Source organism: Amia ocellicauda, chromosome 23 (genome assembly GCF_036373705.1).
Source record: "Amia ocellicauda isolate fAmiCal2 chromosome 23, fAmiCal2.hap1, whole genome shotgun sequence".
Lineage (NCBI taxonomy): Eukaryota > Metazoa > Chordata > Actinopteri > Amiiformes > Amiidae > Amia > Amia ocellicauda.
Genome location: NC_089872.1, coordinates 10,077,125 through 10,099,891, shown reverse-complemented (window position 1 = coordinate 10,099,891; position 22,767 = coordinate 10,077,125). Strand labels below are relative to the sequence as shown.

At 42.0% G+C, this 22,767-nt stretch overlaps 1 protein-coding gene across 2 annotated transcripts; it reads right to left on the bottom strand.

Moving 5' to 3' along the window:
- Nucleotides 1–75: 75 nt before the first annotated feature.
- Nucleotides 76–22,597, bottom strand: LOC136718919 (calpain-1 catalytic subunit). 2 transcript variants are annotated; one of them, XM_066696711.1, is made up of 23 exons: nt 22,391–22,597; nt 18,267–18,292; nt 16,192–16,438; nt 13,550–13,619; nt 10,146–10,264; nt 9,901–10,034; nt 9,499–9,667; nt 9,287–9,370; nt 8,993–9,078; nt 8,618–8,692; nt 7,987–8,147; nt 7,433–7,602; nt 7,265–7,276; nt 6,643–6,854; nt 4,388–4,427; nt 4,045–4,110; nt 3,879–3,936; nt 3,592–3,656; nt 3,387–3,455; nt 3,077–3,155; nt 2,848–2,961; nt 2,438–2,496; nt 76–2,273 (listed from the first exon to the last, which is right to left on the bottom strand). In XM_066696711.1, exons 3-23 carry the CDS (start codon nt 16,435–16,437, stop codon nt 2,247–2,249), a joined length of 2,115 nt encoding a protein of 704 aa, XP_066552808.1. In that variant the 5' UTR covers nt 16,438; nt 18,267–18,292; nt 22,391–22,597; the 3' UTR covers nt 76–2,246. The 2 variants fall into 2 exon arrangements, with proteins under 2 accessions (XP_066552808.1, XP_066552807.1); XM_066696710.1 differs by lacking the exon at nt 18,267–18,292.
- Nucleotides 22,598–22,767: the final 170 nt, after the last annotated feature.

Sequence of the window (22,767 nt, the reverse complement as noted above, 5' to 3'; positions counted from 1 at the left end):
GACAGTGTTGCACCCCATCCCCATGTTGGGCATATTGGAGTCCCCATCACTCACAATAACAAGAGGACACCACAGTTTCCACAACCGCTTTATTGTCAGACTTGTGCTAAACCGCACATTAAACATGCAGTGGGCAAATGTATCCACCCCCATTTTAAACCATGTCATTTGGTGAATAAATATGTTGCATAAATCAATCACCCTGTATCAATATTTTCAGAGTTTGCGGATTAGGCCTAGAGACAGCTAAAGATCCCAGTTGCTTGGTTTTAGTTAAGGGAGGGGGTGTGTAAACATTTGCTGAAAAAATAATGCTGAAAAGTAATGTAAAAAACCCTTTCCCTTACGTTTGCAACCTTATTTTATTTTTGAAACTTATTTATAGATCATGAAAACAAAAGCAAGCAAGTAGTGAGGCAAGGTGAGATCTAACTAAAATAACACTTCAGTATGAGAGTCAAGAAGTGTAGGACACTAATAAAACAAAGCCATTGATACACAGCAGCACAATGATTGGGGATTGGAGCACAGGTGTCTTCTGCAAACATGAGACATAGCAGGAAAAAGCAGTAGTATTGTATTAACTATATTTTGTGATTTGTCTTTAGCAAATGCTAAATATAAGCAGCATTAAACATCTTAGAAACATTACTTTTCTAGACAAACTGCCAAATCACTAATTTTATGTATTTTTAGTTATCTGAATGTGCTGGACCAAAGCCTTTTTTGTTTGTTTTAATATATAGGACTATTTCTGTGGATTTGCAATGTTTTTAACTGCTTTATGAACACCCTCATTGATCCTTGAGCAACCTAAATGGCAAAACAGTATCGGTGGAATGATACACATCCTGTACATGTTTCTAGCTGCCAAAAACAATATATGAATTGTTAAAACTGAATTAAAATATAAATCTATAAAGAATGCTAGGACTTTGCTTTTTTTAGCATAATATTAAAGAGAACATGGGACTTACTCCTGCATCTAAGCCTTAGTGTGTTCTTGAAGTTAGCCTAAGGTCCATTGCTTTTAAATGAGTAACCATGCTGTATTGCATTTGCAGACTTAATATTGCTTCAACTTGCATATACCAGAAGTAATTTGGTATGTTTGAAATATGCCTTCATGATCATATACAAATGGCTTTCATTGAATCATTTAACAATGTTAATTTCTGGAAATTAAATAAACAAAAGTCAGAAAAAGAACACTTTCATAATTTATCATGGATAAAATCATGGTAACCTTGTTCAACCCAAGCTAAAAGTTAACAATAGGGGAAGGACAATTCTGCCACCTATTGGTTACTCTGGTGCATCACAACCTTCTGTAGCAAAAGTAAATTAAAACAATAGCGGAGGATAATGTAGGGAAATAGTACTTCATTGTGCACTACAAGTATGTCATCTACTTTAACATTAAATGCTGCATTTTACTGGTCACATCAGAAATGAGAAATAGGACTACTGTGTCAGGGCAAAATTTCATAATGAGTGTTGAAGCATATTTCTAGATTAGTATCTCAGTCATTTCTGAATAATTGTTATGCTTGGGCGTTGATTAGATTCTTATTAATGTTTTATTTGTTATCCTGTGTCAAAGTAATTTATTCAAATAATTGTATGCCATTACCAATTAGGTTGACATTACACAAGCAAGAATATGAATCCAAATCTCTTATTGTAAATGCATTTCTGCATGTCACCCTTTACTTAATTAACTGTGGTGAGATATGGGTGCATGTTTTGTCTTTAATGGCGATCTGCACTTTCATGCTGTTAATTTAATCTTTAATCTTTGCAGGCATGTGTACCTGGCAAAACAACTTTCTTAAAGTTCCTGTAGTCTAACATTCAGTAAAAAAAAAAAAAAAACTGATTTTAGATTGTAGCCGGCAAACTAAAATGGAAACGGAAAAGACAAAAACAAAAAACACGGAGAGGCTCTGATCTTAAATGGGACCTTGCTGTTTTAATATAATATTAACTTGAATTCTTCCCTTCTGTGACAGCATGTTTTGATGTTTGCATAGTTGTTAAAAGAACTCAGGCAGAGAGGTAAATGTACACAGACGTGCTTCTGCATTGTGGATACAAAATATAAGGCCTGGGCTGACTCGAACCCCTTCTTGGAATACACAGGCATATCGCTTTTGGTTAGTAGGAAGTTAGGGGGGAGCTTCAGGGGAGAGGCACTTGCAGGATGCACAGGCCCTTCATTTTCGTCCGCTGGATGCATTCTGGCTTCAACCACACATGCTCATCAACAGCCACTGAAAAACAAGGGGAAAACAGGATAAATGTGCGTCTTTCATAATTAAGATCTCCACAAACTGACCCCGACAGTTTGTCTACAGACTTAGGGAAAACCTTTAAACGGACCACAACACGGAGATCTTTTCTGTGGAATGTGTGACATAATGTAAATTTCTGTCACCTCAGTGATATTCAGTTCAGCCACACCCGTCCCGTCTCTATCCAGAGTCTGGAAGGATCCTGGAGAATGAAAAGGATAAGATCAGCAACTGCCACTAACTAGAGTCACTCATAGGAGGGAAGATCTCTTTGGGATCCCAGAACCAACAGCCAACTCACTTTCAATCCTACTTTATGTTATTCCAAACATTAATACCACAATGAGAAAATAAACTAGCAAATTAATAAATTAATAGATAGATAAACTATCAATGCACTTAAAACTACTTTAATTTCATAAAGCAACAGAAACGTTGATCAGTCTTGATTTTGGGTAACCAGAGTTGTGGGATAATATATAATACTATACAATCAATAACAATCACAACACACAAATTATATATATAAAAAAAAAAAAAACTTCACACATACTGAACATGGCCTCCAGCTTGAAAAGACAGCAGACGAAATTATCAAAATCGATGGTCTCGTTTTCGGCGTATCTGGCCACGAGGACCTGGTGTAATCGGTTATTCAGCTTGAAGCCTGCGGAGGACACGGATATGAAGTAAACTTTTCTGTATTTGATTTATGATGTCATTGATAGGTGTACAGTGCTCTTCTCCTTGTTTAGCATATCAGTTCACAGATTAAAACATACCTGCCGATTCCAGAGCAAGACGCATCTCGTATGAACTCATGGTGCCAGATTTGTCAAGATCATACTGTCTGAAGATTCCCTGAGCGACAAGAAAAAAGACCAGAGTCACCAGAGCTTTGACAAGGGGGGATTTGTTGTAAAGATCAGGTAAGTCTTCTTGTGAGTGTGTGTGAGGGAAGAGTAGCGATTCGACTGCCATGGAGACTGATGGCAGCAATGAAGTATATACAGCTGTGCAGTACAAGTTGAAGGACACAATGGTATATTCTAGAATACAATGATTGACACTCCCTAACATTTAAATGCTTACCAGCCACTTCCTGATCTTGTTCCACAGAATCTGGAACTCCACTAGACCCAGACGGGCACTGCCATCTTTCTGTGCATTGGATGGGTCAAGGAATACAATCAGGCCACGACCATAGCAAAAACTACACCTGCCCAGTATGTTCTGCATTTCTTCGTGGGCATGGCTATATAAAATGCACGCAAGATTTGGGCTTTGGAAAAGATACATCCATGAGGTTGACCATGCTCCTGCAAGACTCCAAACTGAAGCCATCTGTCTTTAAGTCTTTGTCTGAAACGATGACACACAGCATAGTTGTAATAATCTCACTCACAGTAAACAAGTTAAAAAACTAATACAATCAACTCAAAACGTCCCAAAACGTATTCCAAGGTACTAGATATCAAAGCTTATGAGTACATATAACCCCATTCTGCTTCACACGGCAGTTACTTTTGATAAATAGCGACCCTTTGTTATGAAAGCATAGACAGGGCCTGCTGGTGTACTTACGTCTGTTCACCACTCGGTTTAAGATGGTCCTGAGCTCATGAACAGAGATCTCCAAGTCCTGCAAACAGAAGGTGTCAGGGCATCCCAGTCAGTAAAGGTTAAGCTACGAACAAAGCATGAAATCAGTCTGAGCACTTTCACAGAGAAGAGTATGGGAAAACATCACCTCGCCGGCCAGCTGCTCGAACATACTCTTGAAGGAATCGTCAATATCGTCTTCTGAGATCTCCTCCTGAGAATGAGGGGCGAAAAAGACAAGCCTATCACATCTCACCACTGTTATTGAATAGAGTGGTTATCGTTCTTAAAAGGTTATGAGATTTTTTTAATAGAAACTTAAGTTAAGGACATTAACTTTATTTCAGTCTTCTTTCATATAATGGATATACTGATGCTGGACTTGTCTTCACTGGCACTCGCTGATGAATGCTTTTAATTCACATACAGTCATAACTCAACAGAATGCTACACAATGGGAATTCAAATCGATTTATTTATGCATTTATTACCTCGTCTTCAAGTTCAGCGGATATGTCATCATCCAGTTCTCTGGAAGAGAAAAAAATATATATAAACATTTTGTACTGATTTTGTAACTATGATTCAAACTGTTGGCCATTATATTAATATTGTGCTTACAGTAGAAAACACACTACACAAAAGAAAGATATACAGTGAGGGAAAAAAGTATTTGATCCCCTGCTGATTGTGTATGTTTGCCCACTGACAAAGAAATGATCAGTCTATAATTTTAATGGTAGGTGTATTTTAACAGTGAGAGACAGAATAACAACAAAAAAAAAACAGAAAAACGCATTTCAAAAAAGTTATAAATTGATTTGCATGTTAATGACTGAAATAAGTATTTGATCCCCTATCAATCAGCAAGATTTCTGGCTCCCAGGTGTCTTTTATACAGGTAACGAGCTGAGATTAGGAGCACTCTCTTAAAGGGAGTGCTCCCAGGTGTCTCTCTTAAAGGGAGTGCTCCTAATCTCTGCTCGTTACCTGTATAAAAGACACCTGTCCACAGAAGCAATCAATCAATCAGATTCCAAACTCTCCACCATGGCCAAGACCAAAGAGCTGTCCAAGGATGTCAGGGACAAGATTGTAGACCTACACAAGGCTGGAATGGGCTACAAGACCATCGCCAAGCAGCTTGGTGAGAAGGTGACAACAGTTGGTGCGATTATTCGCAAATGGAAGAAACACAAAATAACTGTCAGTCTCCCTCGGTCTGGGGCTCCATGCAAGATCTCACCTCGTGGAGTTTCAATGATCATGAGAACGGTGAGGAATCAGCCCAGAACTACATGGGAGGATCTTGTTCATGATCTCAAGGCAGCTGGGACCATAGTCACCAAGAAAACAATTGGTAACACACTATGCTGTGAAGGACTGAAATCCTGCAGCGCCCGCAAGGTCCCCCTGCTCAAGAAAGCACATGTACAGGCCCGTCTGAAGTTTGCCAATGAACATCTGAATGATTCAGAGGAGAACTGGGTGAAAGTGTTGTGGTCAGATGAGACCAAAATCGAGCTCTTTGGCATCAGCTCAACTCGCTGATGTTTGGAGGAGGAGGAATGACCCCAAGAATACCATCCCCACCGTCAAACATGGAGGTGGAAACATTATGCTTTGGGGGTGTTTTTCTGCTAAGGGGACAGGACAACTGCACCGCATCAAAGGGACGAAAATGGGTCGTGGATGGGTATTCCAGCATGACAATGACCCAAAACACACAGCCAAGGCAACAAAGGAGTGGCTCAAGAAGAAGCACATTAAGGTCCTGGAGTGGCCTAGCCAGTCTCCAGACCTTAATCCCATAGAAAATCTGTGGAGGGAGCTGAAGGTTCGAGTTGCCAAACATCAGCCTCGAAACCTTAATGACTTGGAGAGGATCTGCAAAGAGGAGTGGGACAAAATCCCTCCTGAGATGTGTGCAAACCTGGTGGCCAACTACAAGAAACGTCTGACCTCTGTGATTGCCAACAAGGGTTTTGCCACCAAGTACTAAGTCGAAGGGGTCAAATACTTATTTCACTCATTAAAATGCAAATCAATGTATAACTTTTTTGAAATGCGTTTTTCTGGATTTTGTTGTTGTTATTCTGTCTCTCACTGTTAAAATACACCTACCATTAAAATTATAGACTGATAATTTCTTTGTCAGTGGGCAAACGTACAAAATCAGCAGGGGATCAAATACTTTTTTCCCTCACTGTAGCTTTTAATAGATAAACCAATTAATCTAAACTTAAAATCTGTTCAATGTGAGATTTCAAGGGTTCTACAAAGTCCTATGAAAATATTTAAGCGTTTCTTGCCATCTTTGGGGCCCAACCAGCTAAGATCGAGACTTCATAGGATAGTAGTTGGATTGAGCAGTTGAGAGCTACAGCAATACTTCACTTTATGTTTGAAGAGTGTTAAGATTTCAAAGGCAGAACATGTTTAATAATGAAATACTTTTCTTTCAGCTGATTCTCAGGTGACCATGGATTTCTCAGTAATTTTTCTAAAATGACCCATTTATATTACTTTGATCTTACTTTGTATTGACTCTTGCCCAACTCATACTTGAGAGGCTGCGATTCTACAATCACTTTCAGAAAATGGAAGGCAAAAATAAGTATAATAATCCTGCTGTTGGTTTGCAAAAACAACAATGACAACAAAACTACCAAGCAGGGTCTTGACTACACCCAATAAGTGCTTATTTGGACAGTCAGACGTGTGAACCCCCCGCCCCCTCACTCACTGTGTGTCAGACTGTTTCTCTGTGAACACCCTGAGCACGAAGTCGGCCTCCTTGCTGGGCTCGAAGGTGGAGGGCACCACAATGTACTCGCCGGGCGGCAGGCGCAGGCGGGAGCTCACCTCCCTCAGGTTGATGAAGGTCTCGGAGCGGGCGCACGAGCCGTGGGTCAGGAAGAAGTCTTTCTTCAGGTGCACGCTCTGGCAGCCTTTGAACTGTGGAGGATGGCAAGAGAGGCACGATACTTACACCAGGCTAAGTACATGTGCAGCCTGTCTGAGCCCTTACACAAATCTTTCAGCACTTCCTCTGTTGTATACGTCTGTTCAGTCTGAATCTGTTGTTTGCTCTGTGCCACCTATGACTCTAATACCATCCCTGTGTTGTACATGACTGTGTCACGGGTTGTGCTGTTATTTGGCCGTGGTGTCTACGCTGTGGTGTAATGATCTACTGGGGAGTATATACCAGGATTTAGCATCTGACATATACCCACCTGGGGCTATATCACAATGCACGTACTGTTACTGATAAATACGTCATTTCACCTTGGGTAGCATCATCATGGCTTTCAGAGGATGGAGAAACTGACAGAAAACACACAAAGATATATGCAGTCACACACCTCATCTGGGACCTGTGAAAACAAGGGGAGAGAACATCAGAACTACAGTTAGTCACCCAGGCAAAATGACATGAATTTCAAATTTGTAACAAAAGATGCTCTGGGAAAGAAACTTGGGAATCGCCCGCTTGTTAGTGTCCTCACTGGTGTCCCCCTCTCTCTCCTCACCTCGTAGATGGCGAACCCAATGGTGTGCATGTCCTGGCCCTGCTTCCTGTACAGCCGGCGGTTCTTCTGCATCAGCGCCACCAAAAAGCTGCAGGCCACCTCGTCGTCCTCCGGGTCGTCGTCCTCCTCCAGCAGAGTGATCTTATACTGGGGGTTGATCCAGAACGTGTCTGAGGGACAGGGCAGGGACACGACGGCACTTTTGGTTATACAGAGCCGGCGAGCGAAGGGAAAAGAACAGGCTGAAGGATCAATATGGGTTCATGCAAAAAGGAAAGCAGAGTTCCTCTAAGGGCCACACACAAGGACACATGGTCTAAATGGTCTGAATAACAGGCAGCTGGGATAGTCTGCTTTGGGGTCCATTTTCACTTGACCAGGTCTGCAGAGTGAGGGGCGGGTCTAGATGTCCACCTTGAGCAAATACGGTCACTGCGACCGGACCGACTGATCCCATAACGAATAATTGTGCAGGGACTCGTTACGTGTGGAGAGAATGCAATGGCTAACGTGACTTGGGTAAGGCTGTGGGAGACGGAGAGACAGCTGCTCACTGGCATGGTTCCTGCAGCCCCCCGCGGTGCTCCCCCGCCGCCAGCCGCCGTCGAACTTGATGGTGTTCCAGAAACTGAGGGAATCGTCGCTCAGGGCGTCTGGGGTCAGGTTGCAGATCTCCAGCCGGGAAAACTGACGCAGAAACTCCTGGAACGCCATCCTGTGAGGGACGTAAATAAATCACATGACACCACACAACCTCGCACCACTGTCACACTACTGAAGCCCGCACTGGGATTGACAGGTAGCGTGGGAGTCAGTCAGCTACTGACTCTATTTTACTATTTTGAAACAAACAACCAACGTCTAATGAGAACATTAACGGCTTTAGGACTAAGGCGGTTTAGGTTCCCATTGTGGCATAGAGGGCCGAGTGAAGCAACTGGCTGTGGTGAAGTCAAATCCTTCCACTCCAAGTCAGTGATGTAGGCACTGTAATCCATTAAACAGATAAGGGTCCTGGAAACTTTGTCTAGAAGAATGTTTTTTCAGAATAGGACAAAGAAAACATGGCTGGTACTCCCTCAGTGTGGTCACTACCAATTCTATAGACATTTGAACTTCTGTGATGGCATCTGAACATCATGTCTCACGCTGACTATCTGAACATCATGTCTCACGCTGACTTACCAAAACTCCCCATCTTCCATTTTTAAATGCATATCCTCTCTCTCAGATGGGTCAATATCATTCCACTCTGAAGAACTGAGAAAAGGCAAAAATACAAAGGTAAGAGAAGTATGTTGTGTCAGGCCAGCCTGGTGAAGACATGCATATTAGAGTCAGATGCCCAGCACCATAAGCTGTGCTTATAACAGGAAAGCCGTTTCTGCTCGGGGTCAATCAGACAATGAAGAAAAGAGTAGAGCACAATCTGTAATGGATTTTAATTATGAAGGAAGAAAGAAACTGGAACTCAGTACAGTACTGGTAATGAACATTGTAGTATCAACACAACCAGTTTGGATTAAATGAATGAAGACTGGAGGACGTGGGAAGACTCACTTGTCACTCCAGGCCCCAGTCCACTCCACCTGACCCCAGGGATTCCTGATACGAATCAGCCTCTCGGTGCGTCCACGATATTCTACCTATCAAGGAGTGAGTGGATGGGGGGACATACACAATAGTCAGCAAGTTACACAATACAAATGAATCAATCAGTGTGCATTTCTCAATATACACGATGATAACAGCAGACAGTACAACATTGTGTTGGGAAATTGCTAGCGCTAATTGATGTATGTAGCCTATGCTTGCAGTTTTCAGAAAGAAAACATTTCACTCAGCTTCACTCACCTGTTTAAGCCCGGTTACAGAGTAGGCATGGCCTTTCACCAACTTTTTGAACGTCACCGACTCCATGTCAAAGGCACTGGTGATCTACAACAGCACAGCAAAGGATATGAAATTGGCAGGCCATTTATAAGGTGACTCAAAGAAATGGATACATCATTTCGAAAATCAGGAATAAGGACGCATTAGATAGTGGCGCATCAATGGCAACTCACATCAATGGAGCAGCCTAGCAGAGACCCCCTCTCTAGGGCCTTGCTGATGATCCTGTACAGATCCTTGGGGGCTTTGCGCAGCTCGTACATCTCAGACACGCCTCCTGTAAAGTCCTCAAAGCCTTCAGTGGTGCTGCCTCCAGAGAGCGCCTCGTACGAGCCATTCAGTCTGCGAACACACAGCGACACAGATAAGATCTGCTCTGAAGGTCGTCAGTCTCAGCTGAATACAACGCTAATCTTTGCTCCACTGAGAAAGAGCAGAGAAAGGGGAGCAGTGCAGAGAGGGAACTGGTGGGCATATGTCTCTTGGGCACACCACCATTAAAATCAATCAATAAGACACACACACAACAGGACATGTTTGAAATATTTTACATTATAAAACACCACTTCACGTACTTGGCATAAGCTTTCTCTACCAAGGCACTCCAGAATTCATTGCCCTCTGCCGAGTGGACAAAGAGCAGCTCTCCGTCTTTCACCGGCAGTCGGTCATCGATCACCACGTCCACCCACTCTCCGAACTGCCAGAACTGCAAGACAGGAAAAGGACACCACTGTGGCTTTTCCAAACCAAAACAGCCCATTGATTAGATGGGGCAAAGATTGCTACCAATGGTGTAAGGTTGATTGCAATGTTCTACCTGGAAATGGAAGATGCCGGCATAGTCATCTTGGAAGCTCTGTCCATGAGGGACAACCCTGTGGAGCAGAGTCTCGTTGAGGGTGAGAGAGGCGATGGCAGCCAGGAGCCAGCAGTCACCTGGTCACAGAAGAGCCCAGACGGACAGTTAGCCCACAGCACACATTAGCATGGGCATGGAATACTTTACACTTGAAATCAAAGCTGGAGTAAAGGAGGTCCTGATTTCCTCAATAGCAACACCATGACAGGAAATGACTAACCAGGCAGCTGCGTCTCTGAGGCAGTCGCCGGACATGCGGACACAGAGGAACCGAGAAAACGTAGCCACAGATGTTTTCACCAAGGCCTACGTAAAATCACCGTCACTGAAAATCCACAGAATTATACATATCTTGAAGTCCAGTATTTTGATGAGTGTAAAGCTTTTCACTAAGTTAACAGAAATCAAATTAATAGTCACACAGAGATACTCAAAGCAACGGTTTTCAGGCATGAGTGAAAGATGTACTTTATACATTGTAAGAAGTATTGCGCCAGTGTCACCATTTAAAAACTCTTTGGTCATATCCCATGAAGGATCTATATTAGTGGCAAACTGAGACGTGAAAAACTACAACACATCCAAAAGAATGATGCAGCACAACGAGAACCATGAAATGGAGATTAATTCCCTAGCAGAGATTTCTATATATATTTAAGTGTTAATGAACATTTATAGCACAAATCTCTTGCAAGCTACGCGAGGCTGTGGCCGACATTCTCCGTCGCATTGCAATAGTTTCTGTATTTATAGTTGATAGATTTAGTTTTCATGGCAACATAAGTGAGTAACAGGAAGGGGACCCCAGCTGAATCACTCTCTTAGACTCAATGGTATGAAGGGAATCATGTGATGGCCCTTCCTTAAATGTAATCTGATCCTATTTCATAATACATCGACACTGGAACTTTTTTTTATAGTATGAAATCAGGGGAACTTGTAACAACTCTCGTCTTCATAAAATACAAAATATGCAATTACTGCCATGGCATATTTGTGAGATCAGTGAATGGTTATCCTTTGGAGTCTGATGCTGGTGTGGATTGTTCTCAGTGTAACACTTCTTAAATGTAACCAGTAATTATTTTTGTGTTCTAGTATTCTTGCAGTACTATCCCTTTGTTGGTTTTGTCATTCCCTTGCTCTCTGTATTATAAATGAGTTGGCAAACTGCTAGACATATCTGTGATAAAACAACAACTGTGAAACTTAAAAGCCACTCTTGCTTTCATCTTTTTTCACTCCAACAAGGAAATGGGACACAGAAGTGCAGTAAAACGTACCCAGCAGCCACCACATGCTGAGAGAAAAGCATTTAAGGTTAAATTTGAGCTTGTTATTCAAATTAATGGGTTGCGCTGCATTGAAGATGGCCTCGTTTACCAGGATCCGGCTCTCGTTCAAAACCACGGCTAAAACACAGCGAGCAAAATCCAATTATCCTCCACGAGCAGGCAGCTAATCACGGGAGTATGGAGAGCTCGCCGTATTGTATTGCTTTCAACAAATACAAATTCTGTTTCGAGTCTGAGATTTTCTTTCCGGTTAGACACGGGGGAAACGACATGGAAGGAGGTGCCTAAACGACGACAGACTATTTTCAAAATAACATCACAGTCTAAGTCCTTAGGTTAAGAAAGCCATGTCTGTAGTCATACAAAGCGGACGTTCGTGGTTTAAACAGCAGGGGGAGAACTCTGCTGAAAATGTTGCATATTTACGACAACCAAAACAAAGAAATTCAAACAGCTGACAGAAGAATTCCTCTGATAGGGCTTCCAGAGACCACGCCCTGGCTGCACAAACATGACTTCACAGTGACAGGATAATGGCATTGTAGGAAGCTCTACAGCTGTGGAGTATGAAAACGTTTGCGTGGGAGGGGGCTCAGGCCTGTTTGCAAGGCAGTGAAATAAAAACAAAACCTAAGACTGCAATTCTTCCAGTTAACTCCTTTAATCTCCACTTTTTACATTATGCAACTGCGTCAAATACAGGCGGTGGGGCTTAGGGTAAAGATAAGGCAGCGATTACAGGCATGCTCTGACATGGACGAGATTCCCCAGACTCTCTCCCTGCTCTGACTCATGTGTCCCTTGCACTCGGCAGGACGCTCCCCAACCACCTAATAAGGGTGAATCCCTCCAACTCTCGCAAGAGGGAGAAGGAATCAGTTCCTATGTCTGGGACTTATGGCCTCACTTTTGCTCACTTAATTTCAGCTATGTTTTTTTGTAACAGACTAACAAAGTGCAAGATAATACATTCAATTGAGAAGTGAAAAAGAACTGGAATTATATTTAATTTTCAATGAAGCTTTTTTGAAACTCAAACATCGGAAATGAAAGCCTAGCGCTGATACTGAGTCAGGCAGTTCAGTCTGTGATTTGAGTACACTGGCTTCGACTGGTGTAGAAGGTGCCAGAATTAAACCCTTACTTGAAATTGGCTAATGGCAGAGGCAGATCATTGTACAGGGTGTGGTGAACATGCATTGACTCACAGTGCAAGCAGGGCTGCTGGTAATGTCACCCGTTTAATCAACAGAAATGTTTTATTATTTCTACCGTTCAAGAGCGACAAGCAAAGAGGTGGGACAATTGTCTTGACCTTGTCTTGTGTCATTGCTTTTATTCCCACCACTCTGTTATGATTATCAGAGGTGTATAAAGCACTTCTGAGCCCCAGTTAACAATGGCAATGGCCACGTAGGAGGAAACACTTTAGACTGGGATTGAACCCATGACCCTTATTCAGGGGTTCTTTTGGGGACCCCCTGAAAGTTCCCTAACACTCCCCAGGGATCCCCAACTTCTACATCCCCAGTCAGTGATCGAGTGGCTGATTGTGGGATGAAATATGCATGTTCGTAGACTGCACGGCAATAGACAGTGCCAGAGAGGCACACTGAGGGTGGGTTCAGCTGGAAAACTCCCAGGGCGTTTAATGAGAAACAAATGTCTGAAAAGAATAAGAACAGTACGAGTCTCAGATAAAAGCACCTCCATCACTGTGGGGGTGGAGATTTGCAGGAAAGGCATGGTGCTTCAACAACATGTGTAGGAAATATTCAAATTGAATACAATCAGTTTTTCCTCTGCTATCACCATAAGCCCTAACAAGACACCAAAATAAATATATTAGAGCCATTCAAAGGAAGCGCCTTATACAAATGTGCTTTTTATGGACTCAAAGACGCTACACTGCCAGACGAGAGACTTGACAAGAGACACTATTTAGATCTAAAGCCTCTGCTTCTGTACGGATTGAGTGAGATTTTCAGTATTCAAATCTTGCAACAAATCACTACAGTGAGGGTCATGGGAGATAAAAGGTCCCCTCTACAGAGCAGTAAAACTCACCCAGCGCTCCCTGGCAGATGTCTGTCCTGGTAGCACCCCCGACGATGAACTGTGGGTCGCTTGTGAGCTCCTGTGTAATACAATACAACATGATTATCGCACAAGGAACTTCAGCTCCATTAATGCCATCACACCAGCCTGGCTACTAGAGGGTGCTAATGCAGAGCCCCAAGAGACGCATTGTGTGAATAGAAATAGGGTGATTCATCCAGCTGTTGACTTAAGTAACATCTCTGGTGTAATGGTCTGCTTTTTATGCATGGAGCATCTTGAACAAATGGACAGTTCTTCCATGAGAATCCAAAATTAATTACCACCCTTGCAGAGCACTTTCCAATACAGCTTTCCAATATAAGGCAACAAACTGCATTTTAATTTTGAACTCACCATTGTTTTCATAATGAAAGGTAAACTCACTTTCAAAAACAAAGCATTATTATAAACCTACAAGGAACCTCATACAGTTACATAGTACAGACGTTATGTGGCGCAGAGGCCTGGAGAGAGAACCCCACAAAATAAAGTTATATATATAAATAAACGGTACCAAACGCAGCAAGTAGACCAAATAAGGCACAGGTTCATAAAGCATGTACAATATATACAGTTGTTTCTGATCTGATTTTATCAAGTGGACAATCTGAAAAGCCCTGAACTGGTGATATCAGATTATAGGCTCCAGAGCAGACCGACGATTGGCACGGTCTACAGGTACACTCTGTACCTATGAAAAATGTTTAAATATCCTTATTACCGCATTAATGATCGCTATTGGAGTGTTAATTATTACAACATACTTGTAAATAATTTGCCTGAGGTTTTACTGAATAACTTTTCTCCCCTTCTAATATTTCTAATATAGGATTAACTAACTATTTTCTCACATCTCTTCCCTACCTTTGTATTATTATCTAACTGGGAAAATCCTCCACTCCCAGTCTTTAGCCGAGAGTGACGTTCCTCACCGCAGAAACACTAACTACAGATCAGGATGTGGCACTGTGTGGTACAGGATTTCTTCCCGAAGTTCTTTGCTGTCAACTCGTACTGTGGAGTTTCAGGCTAAGGGAAAAAGAAGTGGCCAACCAGCAGAGATATGATCTGGGATGTCACTGACAATGAGCTGACAGCAGCACTTCTACGGTTATGTGCCGGGGATAAGTTAGGCTGACATGAGTAAATGTATTGATCACAACTGAATGTAATAAAAAATATGAATATATATATATATTATTCTGTAGCATTTTCTTCTGGGAAGGCTGGCACACTTCAACAAAAATTGATTAAGATTGCTACATTTTTAATTGTATTTAGGTAAACATGACATCACCGGTTTTACTGCCAGTGTATGTTTTATCAATACAATTTTTGTCTAAATTAAAAAAGCACTACTTTTCCAGCGGCATGTGACCAGTGAAAACCACAAGCCCAAGATGTACAGGGTAATCCACCTCGGGAAATTCAAAGCATTACACAGTTTAGCTGTAATATAATGTATGATCCAACAACAACAGGCGAGGGAAGACCGTATGATATGTGGACGGTAACCTTCTGGGCCCCAGCGCCACGGCAGAGGGGCAGAGTGGGGTTTTTGGGATGCATGCCTACACACAGACAACAGATGCATTACATTACATGCAGGAATGAGGGGATGAGGAATGCCATTGTTCACCGAGACACTGGGCACTGCACTGTAGACTGGGGTCCATGTTACTTAGTCAGGAGAGCACAGAGAACATCCTGGTACTTCACTGTAATGCACATCACATAAGGAATATTTTACTAATGGTTACCAACAGTAACACATACAGTGTACAGAGTCTTCCCTACCCTATTCTGCCCATATCTTAGTTGTGCTTATATGGGAGCACAGCAATGTGTTCAGTGTTCAGGCAAATGAGCAAACAGCAACAAAACCACAATGACACAATTTAGTATCACTGGCATCACTTTCAAATGTTTAGTGTGCCGTTGCCAAGTAAACAGTTTGATGAAAACAGCTACAGAAAACAGCCCATCTCTCTCAACTCTTGCAGGTAGAAAGCAGGGCAGGGGTAATGTGTGGTTGTAATGTGAATATAAACAGCTTCATTTGGATGCTAAAAAGGAGCAGCTGTTTTTAATGGACAACCCTAAAACCCCATGTGCTGCTCTATAGTGTGCCACAGCAACCCACAGGATGTTACAATGAATCTGAAAGCCGAGCACGCTACTGCTGCTTTGACTAGATGGAAATTCAAGCACTTTTCTGGACGTTTGTGTTGTGATTAGTGAATTGACTTCTTGAGCTACAACAGTTTGGGAAACACTGCTTCCAAGTTAATTTAGAAAAGAGGGAACATTCCTGTTCCAAGGGTAAAAAAAAAAAAAAAAGAAGATGTAATTCATTATGCAACAGAAAACTTAAGTTTCTGTAATATTGTCCAACCTCTTGACACTGAAGAAAGTCTCCAGAGTGGAAATACACTCAGCCTGTGTGCGTTTTGTTTTTCCTTCCCGAGAAAATGCAGCTGTTGTCTTGTATTTGGTTCCGTCACGCTGTTATCCAGGGACTTTACTGTAAAGGAGGGAAACTAGTCGCAGCTGAGCAACGAAGAGACACCTCGGCCTCACCAGGTGCCTCACTTCGTAATATTTCTTACCGTGGGCCGCGTCCACTCCACCCCCCTGGTTTTGGAACTGTGGGGTCCCAGCTCCTTGAACCCGAGCGAGGAGGGCTCGGCTGGGAAGATGGGGTCCTCGTACAGACAGCCGCTCTCGATGCACTCCTGCTTCAACGCCTCATAGTCCTGGCTGAGGAATTTCAAAGCCTTTTCGTTGGATCCCATCCCTTCTGCCTTCAGCCTGTCCTTGTGTATGCGAGCAGAGATTCCTCCAAACTGAAACATACTGTGACGGATAAAAATAAAAGGGGGGTGGTTACCGGCAGCCGGTGTATAAATAGCTCCCAGGTCAATTGCAGCCCACTCTGCAGTGGGCACTTCAGACAGGGCAAGCTTACAGACTTCAAATTAAAAAGCAGTTATTGTTAATGTTGAGGGCTTTTGCGTTAGAAAAGTTACTGTAGCCCACAAGGAGGTTGTCTATTTTAAGGAACTCTGCTGCAAAGTATAATCTTACTATCTTACTGTATCACTTGCCTGTTGTTAGGGCAAACAGCTGGGTATCCACATTTTTTTGCATTAGCTAGTGCATATGTAGGATAGGACTATTAATAAAGAGCCATATGAAAATTTGACACTAGACGCATATGTACATTTTCTTAATTAATAATTTTGCCATGCAGGACAGAGTTTACCTCGTCTGTTGCCCAACCTCTTTATTAACTAAAGTTATTTGGTAAATTACCAGTTTTCAGTCACTGCACAGCCTGATTGGACCTTTGACCAATTTGGTGATAATTACACTCAGACAGAAGGGCTGTCTGTGTAATATTCACTGCTTGTGGATCTGTACTACTTTTAAACAGGGTTATTCATGCATATTGCAAACTCTGACCTGTACCTCGTTGAACAGATGCTGAGATCCTAGTAAATGTTTTCTACAGCTCTCACCTCTGAGACTGGGATAAAGGCCAGTAAAAAATGTAAAAAAACAAATCTATATAATTATTAAAAAACAAATAAATAATACTTCTCAGAGGAAACAAACCATCCAAGATACAAACTTTTTTATACAGTAATGGAACAATCTACAGCAAGGTTCTGTGAAACAAAGTAAATAAGCAAAATATTAATAAATAAATACAGGGATAACACAGGACAGTTATCCAGATGGACAGGGTTCCCACAATCCCTCACAATAATGCTTTGCCAGAAATCGGTCCAGGCATTTGAGCAGTTGTCTGCATCACTGTATGGTTTTTTGGCATCACCACTCTCTCTTCCACCTCTTCAGCTTCTATAATTCACTCCACATTTTAATATGCTGTAGGCAGCTGTTCAGAGTAAATATCAAGCGCTATCCTGGCTCAGTCAATCTGTTAATATATTTTGTCATCAGTCTCCATGACTGTACCACGCCTGGAAATGGAACAGGTTTTCCAGGACATGGGAACCCTGCAGAATTGTAAATAAATCCAAAACACTGGCAAAAAAAATAAAAACACAGCAGAACATGTCCACATATGTGTGCATATTATGCCAAGTATTCAACCAACAGATCAGGAGGACACCTGGCAGCAAACAGACACTGGACACAGAAGCATGAGAACCAAAGTTCAAGTGCCTCTTCCATAAAATGGTTCTTGATTCCTACTGCCACCTGATGTGACATGTATGAAGTAGCTGAAAGACCGAAATCTAGGAGTGATGAGTAATCCAATTTCACTAGAAGGCTTACTGTCTGACCTTCTTAGTGGTACACTGTACAATCCAATTAGCTGTAGTGTACTAGTTCCCAAGTGACACGATTTCCGTCAACCTTCTTGACAACTGGGGGGGGGCGCCACTAGCACGGTGCAGGGCAATATAGCTTTCACCTAGAAACAAGCTCTGTCCTCCGGTTGATCAAATGTCATTAGCATATCATAAACTGTATTAATACAGCTCTTGCACCGCTTGCTAGTAGGGGTTAGGTCACGGATGAAGGCAATTCAAAGAAAACAAAAGATGACAAAACAAATCTGAAGCCCCTATTTTCATGAAATAAGGCAGACTCAGGACGGTTAAAATAAAAGCAAAAAAAAAAAACACAGCAAGCAACATGAAACCATTACCTTCTCTTTCTCTGGGCCGCAGCAGGCTTGAAGAAAGAAAATGTCATTTGCAATTTGTTGGCACACCCATTTTCTATGTTATGTTATGTTATCATGCAAGGAACACACATTATTATACAAGTTCTGCTCATCATTATAATTGCTAGGAACGCAACATCTGAATGCATTGCTTGGTAGAAAAGAAATCGTCTCTGGTCAAAGCCAAAGTGAAAAGAATTCCTCCCGAAACGGTTAACACAGTTGTCAGAGAGCCATTCAAATATTTACATAGCTCAAGGGAGGAATTTAAAGCACGTGCAGTTCAACTTACTGTAGGCCTCCATGTGTCAGAGAACCAGGCATAAATTCTCTCAACTGCAGTAAAAAAACTTCAAGAACAATCGTTCAGTTAACATAACTAAATGGAGGATGATCACCTCTTTGGGGTCTGCTTATTAAAGTTGAGAAAGGCTTTAGGAGTAAGGAAAGTATGTATGCTTGAGGTATTATAACATACAGATTATTTCCCCAAGTCAAAATAGTATCAAAAAGCTTGCATTTGACTGCTGGTCTTACTAATAATTTACCAATCCTGGTAATGCAGGCCCATATAGTAGGAAGGTTGATACAGGAAATAGAGAGATTCTGGGAAATCTGAAAAAATTATGTACATTATTGGCTTTTTTTTTTTCATCCAATCCATTTATTCAGCTTTTAACCATTTTACGGTATGGATTTGGGTCTGTGTACTAAGCAGCCCCCTCCCAAAGCCCAATTTCTTCAACTCTGATCATCTGACATACTGTTCACCAGCCTGCGGAGAGTCCCGACCGGCAGTATGAATGGAGTCAGTGCAGCACCTGCTAAGAGAGTGGCTGTCAGTGGGATGGTGGTAATGGATGCGTCTTGGTTCATGAATGCTACTCTGAGGACTGGTCCCAGTCAGTCTGAATCAGCTGTTCTCTATATATGGATTCGGTCTGCTTGCACTGTTCACATCCCACTAGCATATGCATTCCTGTCTGCGTGCCAAACACAGCACACTGAAGAGACGCGGGTCTGTGTTTATATACACAGCACACCACTGTGGTCGCTAGTCCATAATTATAAGGGTTCTCAAGAGGTAAACTAATTGTACTAAGGATAATGCCTGAAAGAAAAGATATATAGATAACGCTTGTGCTTACGTTTACATTGTTGGAACCTCTATTGTTTTACTGTGATTTCTCCCCTGCCTTTAGCACTTACCTAGGGCTTAAATGTATTATGTCTGCACTTGTTAGCTCACTGAACTAAGATGTTTATATATTGTAATTTTGTATTGATTGTACTTGTGCACTCTTGCAATGCTTAAATTTAATTTTGTATTGATACGGCACTTTTGTGATGGTTAAATTGCTTACTGTGTTAACTGCAAGTCGTCCTGGTTAAGGGAGTCTGCCAAACAGTAAATAATGATAATGTATTTCTTTCCTACAGCCCACTCCACATACTCCTCGTGACTGAATGTCTGAGACATGGAACCACCGAATGTTTTCTGAACTACCTCAGGCTTGTATCTTGTAAAGACACACCTCTAATATAAAATAGTAACAGGATATATGGCAAACGTCAGTCAATGTTTAACTTAAAATAATGCAAACATGAGGGCATAGATGCTAGAACTGGCATTCCTCCAACAATTATGTCTGCAATTTCCTATAGCTGATTCCTTATCTTTTGTCACTGCTGTGAACCCACTTCCTTATAACTGTATAAATAGATGAACAGTGCTTACGATCTCTCTGGGTCTTCAGGGATTTCATTTTCATTTTCAACCCTCAATGGCTCAATTATTTATTTGCCAAACTGGTAATAGTAATACAAATAAAAGTTTTTAAATTTTCAAAGGTCTTTTGAAAATTGATGCTTCATGGGGCACTGGGGAAAGCAGAATCATTTGGGAACACTCAGTGGGCAACCACTCATGAAAGATTTGAATGAAATGGTGAGAGGCAGGCATGCTACCCCCCAGGTCCAACAGCTAAATGTTGGGGGCTTTATGACAGTTGTGGCTCCTTTACTCCTGACACCAGCTGTTCTCTGCAGCTTTACTTGCGAGACTATAGAGGTTCAATGACAAAGCAGGTGGTAGAATAAAACTGCACCCCCTATAGGGAGGTTTCAGTACTGCTTAACAGGAAACATTTGAGTGTAATACGGGTGAGGCAGTGGTTTCCTTCCCTGGTTCTGGGGACCCACTGTCCTGCTGGTTTCATATCCAACTGCACTCTCAATTAATTAATTGAAACCTTTATTTAACTTATAATTGACTTCATTCAACTTTTAAATTGGTTTAACTTACAAAAAGTTGGAGAATACAGGTAACTTATATACTTTAATATTGACTTGACGTCTCCAATGGTTTAACAGTATTAATAAGCTCTGATTAGGCCAATTATTAGTTCAATTAAGGAATTGAGATCTCTAAACATAATCTAGCAGGACACTGGGTTCCCAGGACCAGGGTTGGGAAAAAAGTGACTGTCTGAGAATGTAGGGAGGATCAGCTTGTAAAATAAAGTTCTGACATGAAATAATGACAGGTAAAGTGATGAATTGCAAGCACTGTTTTCAGGCAGAAATGCATTTAGTGGGCTACTTTCTTTCAGGCAGAATTCCACCATTAGTATGGAATACTGTGACTTGCTTTTGTTTGCATGTGTACCAATCCAGTAGATGCCACATTAGCCAGATTAAAAATGCAACTGGCATAAGGTAATTTAAGTAGTGCATGCAGAAATGCATTCTTGGACAAAGGCAATGCATTAGTGTGATTTTCTGTAATGAACACTCAGCATAATGTTTTGTTTTGGTTAATAAATTATGTATCCAGTGCGGGCTAACACAGGTCTACTGAGAAACAGCCAGGGGAGGATCTCTGAGCAATGAGCCTGCTCTCCGGTGCACCATTTTGTTTATTCTTACATAGCTGAGCAAGAGCAAAATCTCAGCAGGACTGAATGCAGCCCTCTCTATGACAAACAGAAACGATGGTCCTTGGATCAGAGGTGTCGATTTCCATCCCACGAGAGGGTCATATTACTGCGATTCTCATTAATGTAATTCATAAATTGTCACCTTACAAGGTTGACGGATAGCTTTTTCTAACCATACATTCCTGAAAGACACTTTACACTTCACCTAAAAGCAGTACGACAAGCAGAATAGCAGACCACAAAATACTTTCTGAAAAATTAGTTCATTTCATGTAGACACTAATTTTATATATATATATATATATATATACACACACACACACAACCCATATGATATTAAAATGAACGGTATGTAAATTGTCATGAGAAAATAGAAACCACCATCTGTGTATGGTAGTGCCTGCTTAATCCGATTCAGAATCATAATTGAATAATCTGCACATCCAATTAGCAGGCCGGTACAATTGAGGCAGGCTGCAGCATCACCAGTCAGACTGGCTGTATTACCAGTAACCCACTTGTGCATGAACAGATGAACCAAAGGTAACAAAAGTAACATACAATTGCCACTTCTGGAGCATGGTGGTTACTAAACAGAGTATGGGTATAGCAAACAAAAATCAACTTTTTCTTCCAAAATACGCAGTTTGATACAAGGCTCTGGCAAAGACTGTATTGATCCCAGTCAAGCGCACCGTCCTCCCCAATCAAACCCGTTCAGGGGTCGCAGTGACTTGACAGATTACGTCATACGTCAGGACTGTAAACACCTGCCGTTTTAAAGCTAGACATTCAATATCATTCACACATTGATTTCGTATCTATTATGTTGATTTCAAGCCTAATAATAATAATAAACAGATACGTTTGTATTGATAGAACATGAAGTGCCAGAACTGTTGTTCTGATCAAAATCAGTGCAGAACAGTACAGCTGAATGATCATGTTTCACTCCACAATATGGGCAAAACACCAGCGCTGAGGCCCGTTATTATTATTCATTTCAGAGAATAAAAATGCAGACGTGTGCACGGGCATGATCAAGTCTAACACCTGTGTAAATGTGGCGTAAATCACAGCTGCCTCCCTGCAACAAAGACAAAACGATAATGAAACGGGCTGACGTGCACAAGAGCAGTGATGGATTAAACAGACATGCAGACTCACCACTGTGCACCGGACCCTGTTCCCCTGCTCCCGCCGACGCTGTGGCCTTGCTGGGGTGTTGTTTCGGGGAGGATGTGCACAGAGAAGCTCCTATGGGGGGTGCATTCCCAGCAGCCCGTGTTACTGCAGTCTCTGCCCTGCCCTGCCCAGGGGGGAGGGGCGGCCTGAGCAACACGGGCACTTTTTAAAGCGCTAGCAGCCCTGCGCCACGGACGGGTCCTTACTCGGCGCCCAGCTCCTTGTGTGCAACAGCAAGACACACCGCCGCTCTGCACTACAGTAAGTGCACATGTTGCCGGACTGTCAGTCAAAATACCCCGTCTGGCAGAGAGAGATCAGACTGCTTGTAGTGCAGATGTCCGCAGTTCTGCGCAGAG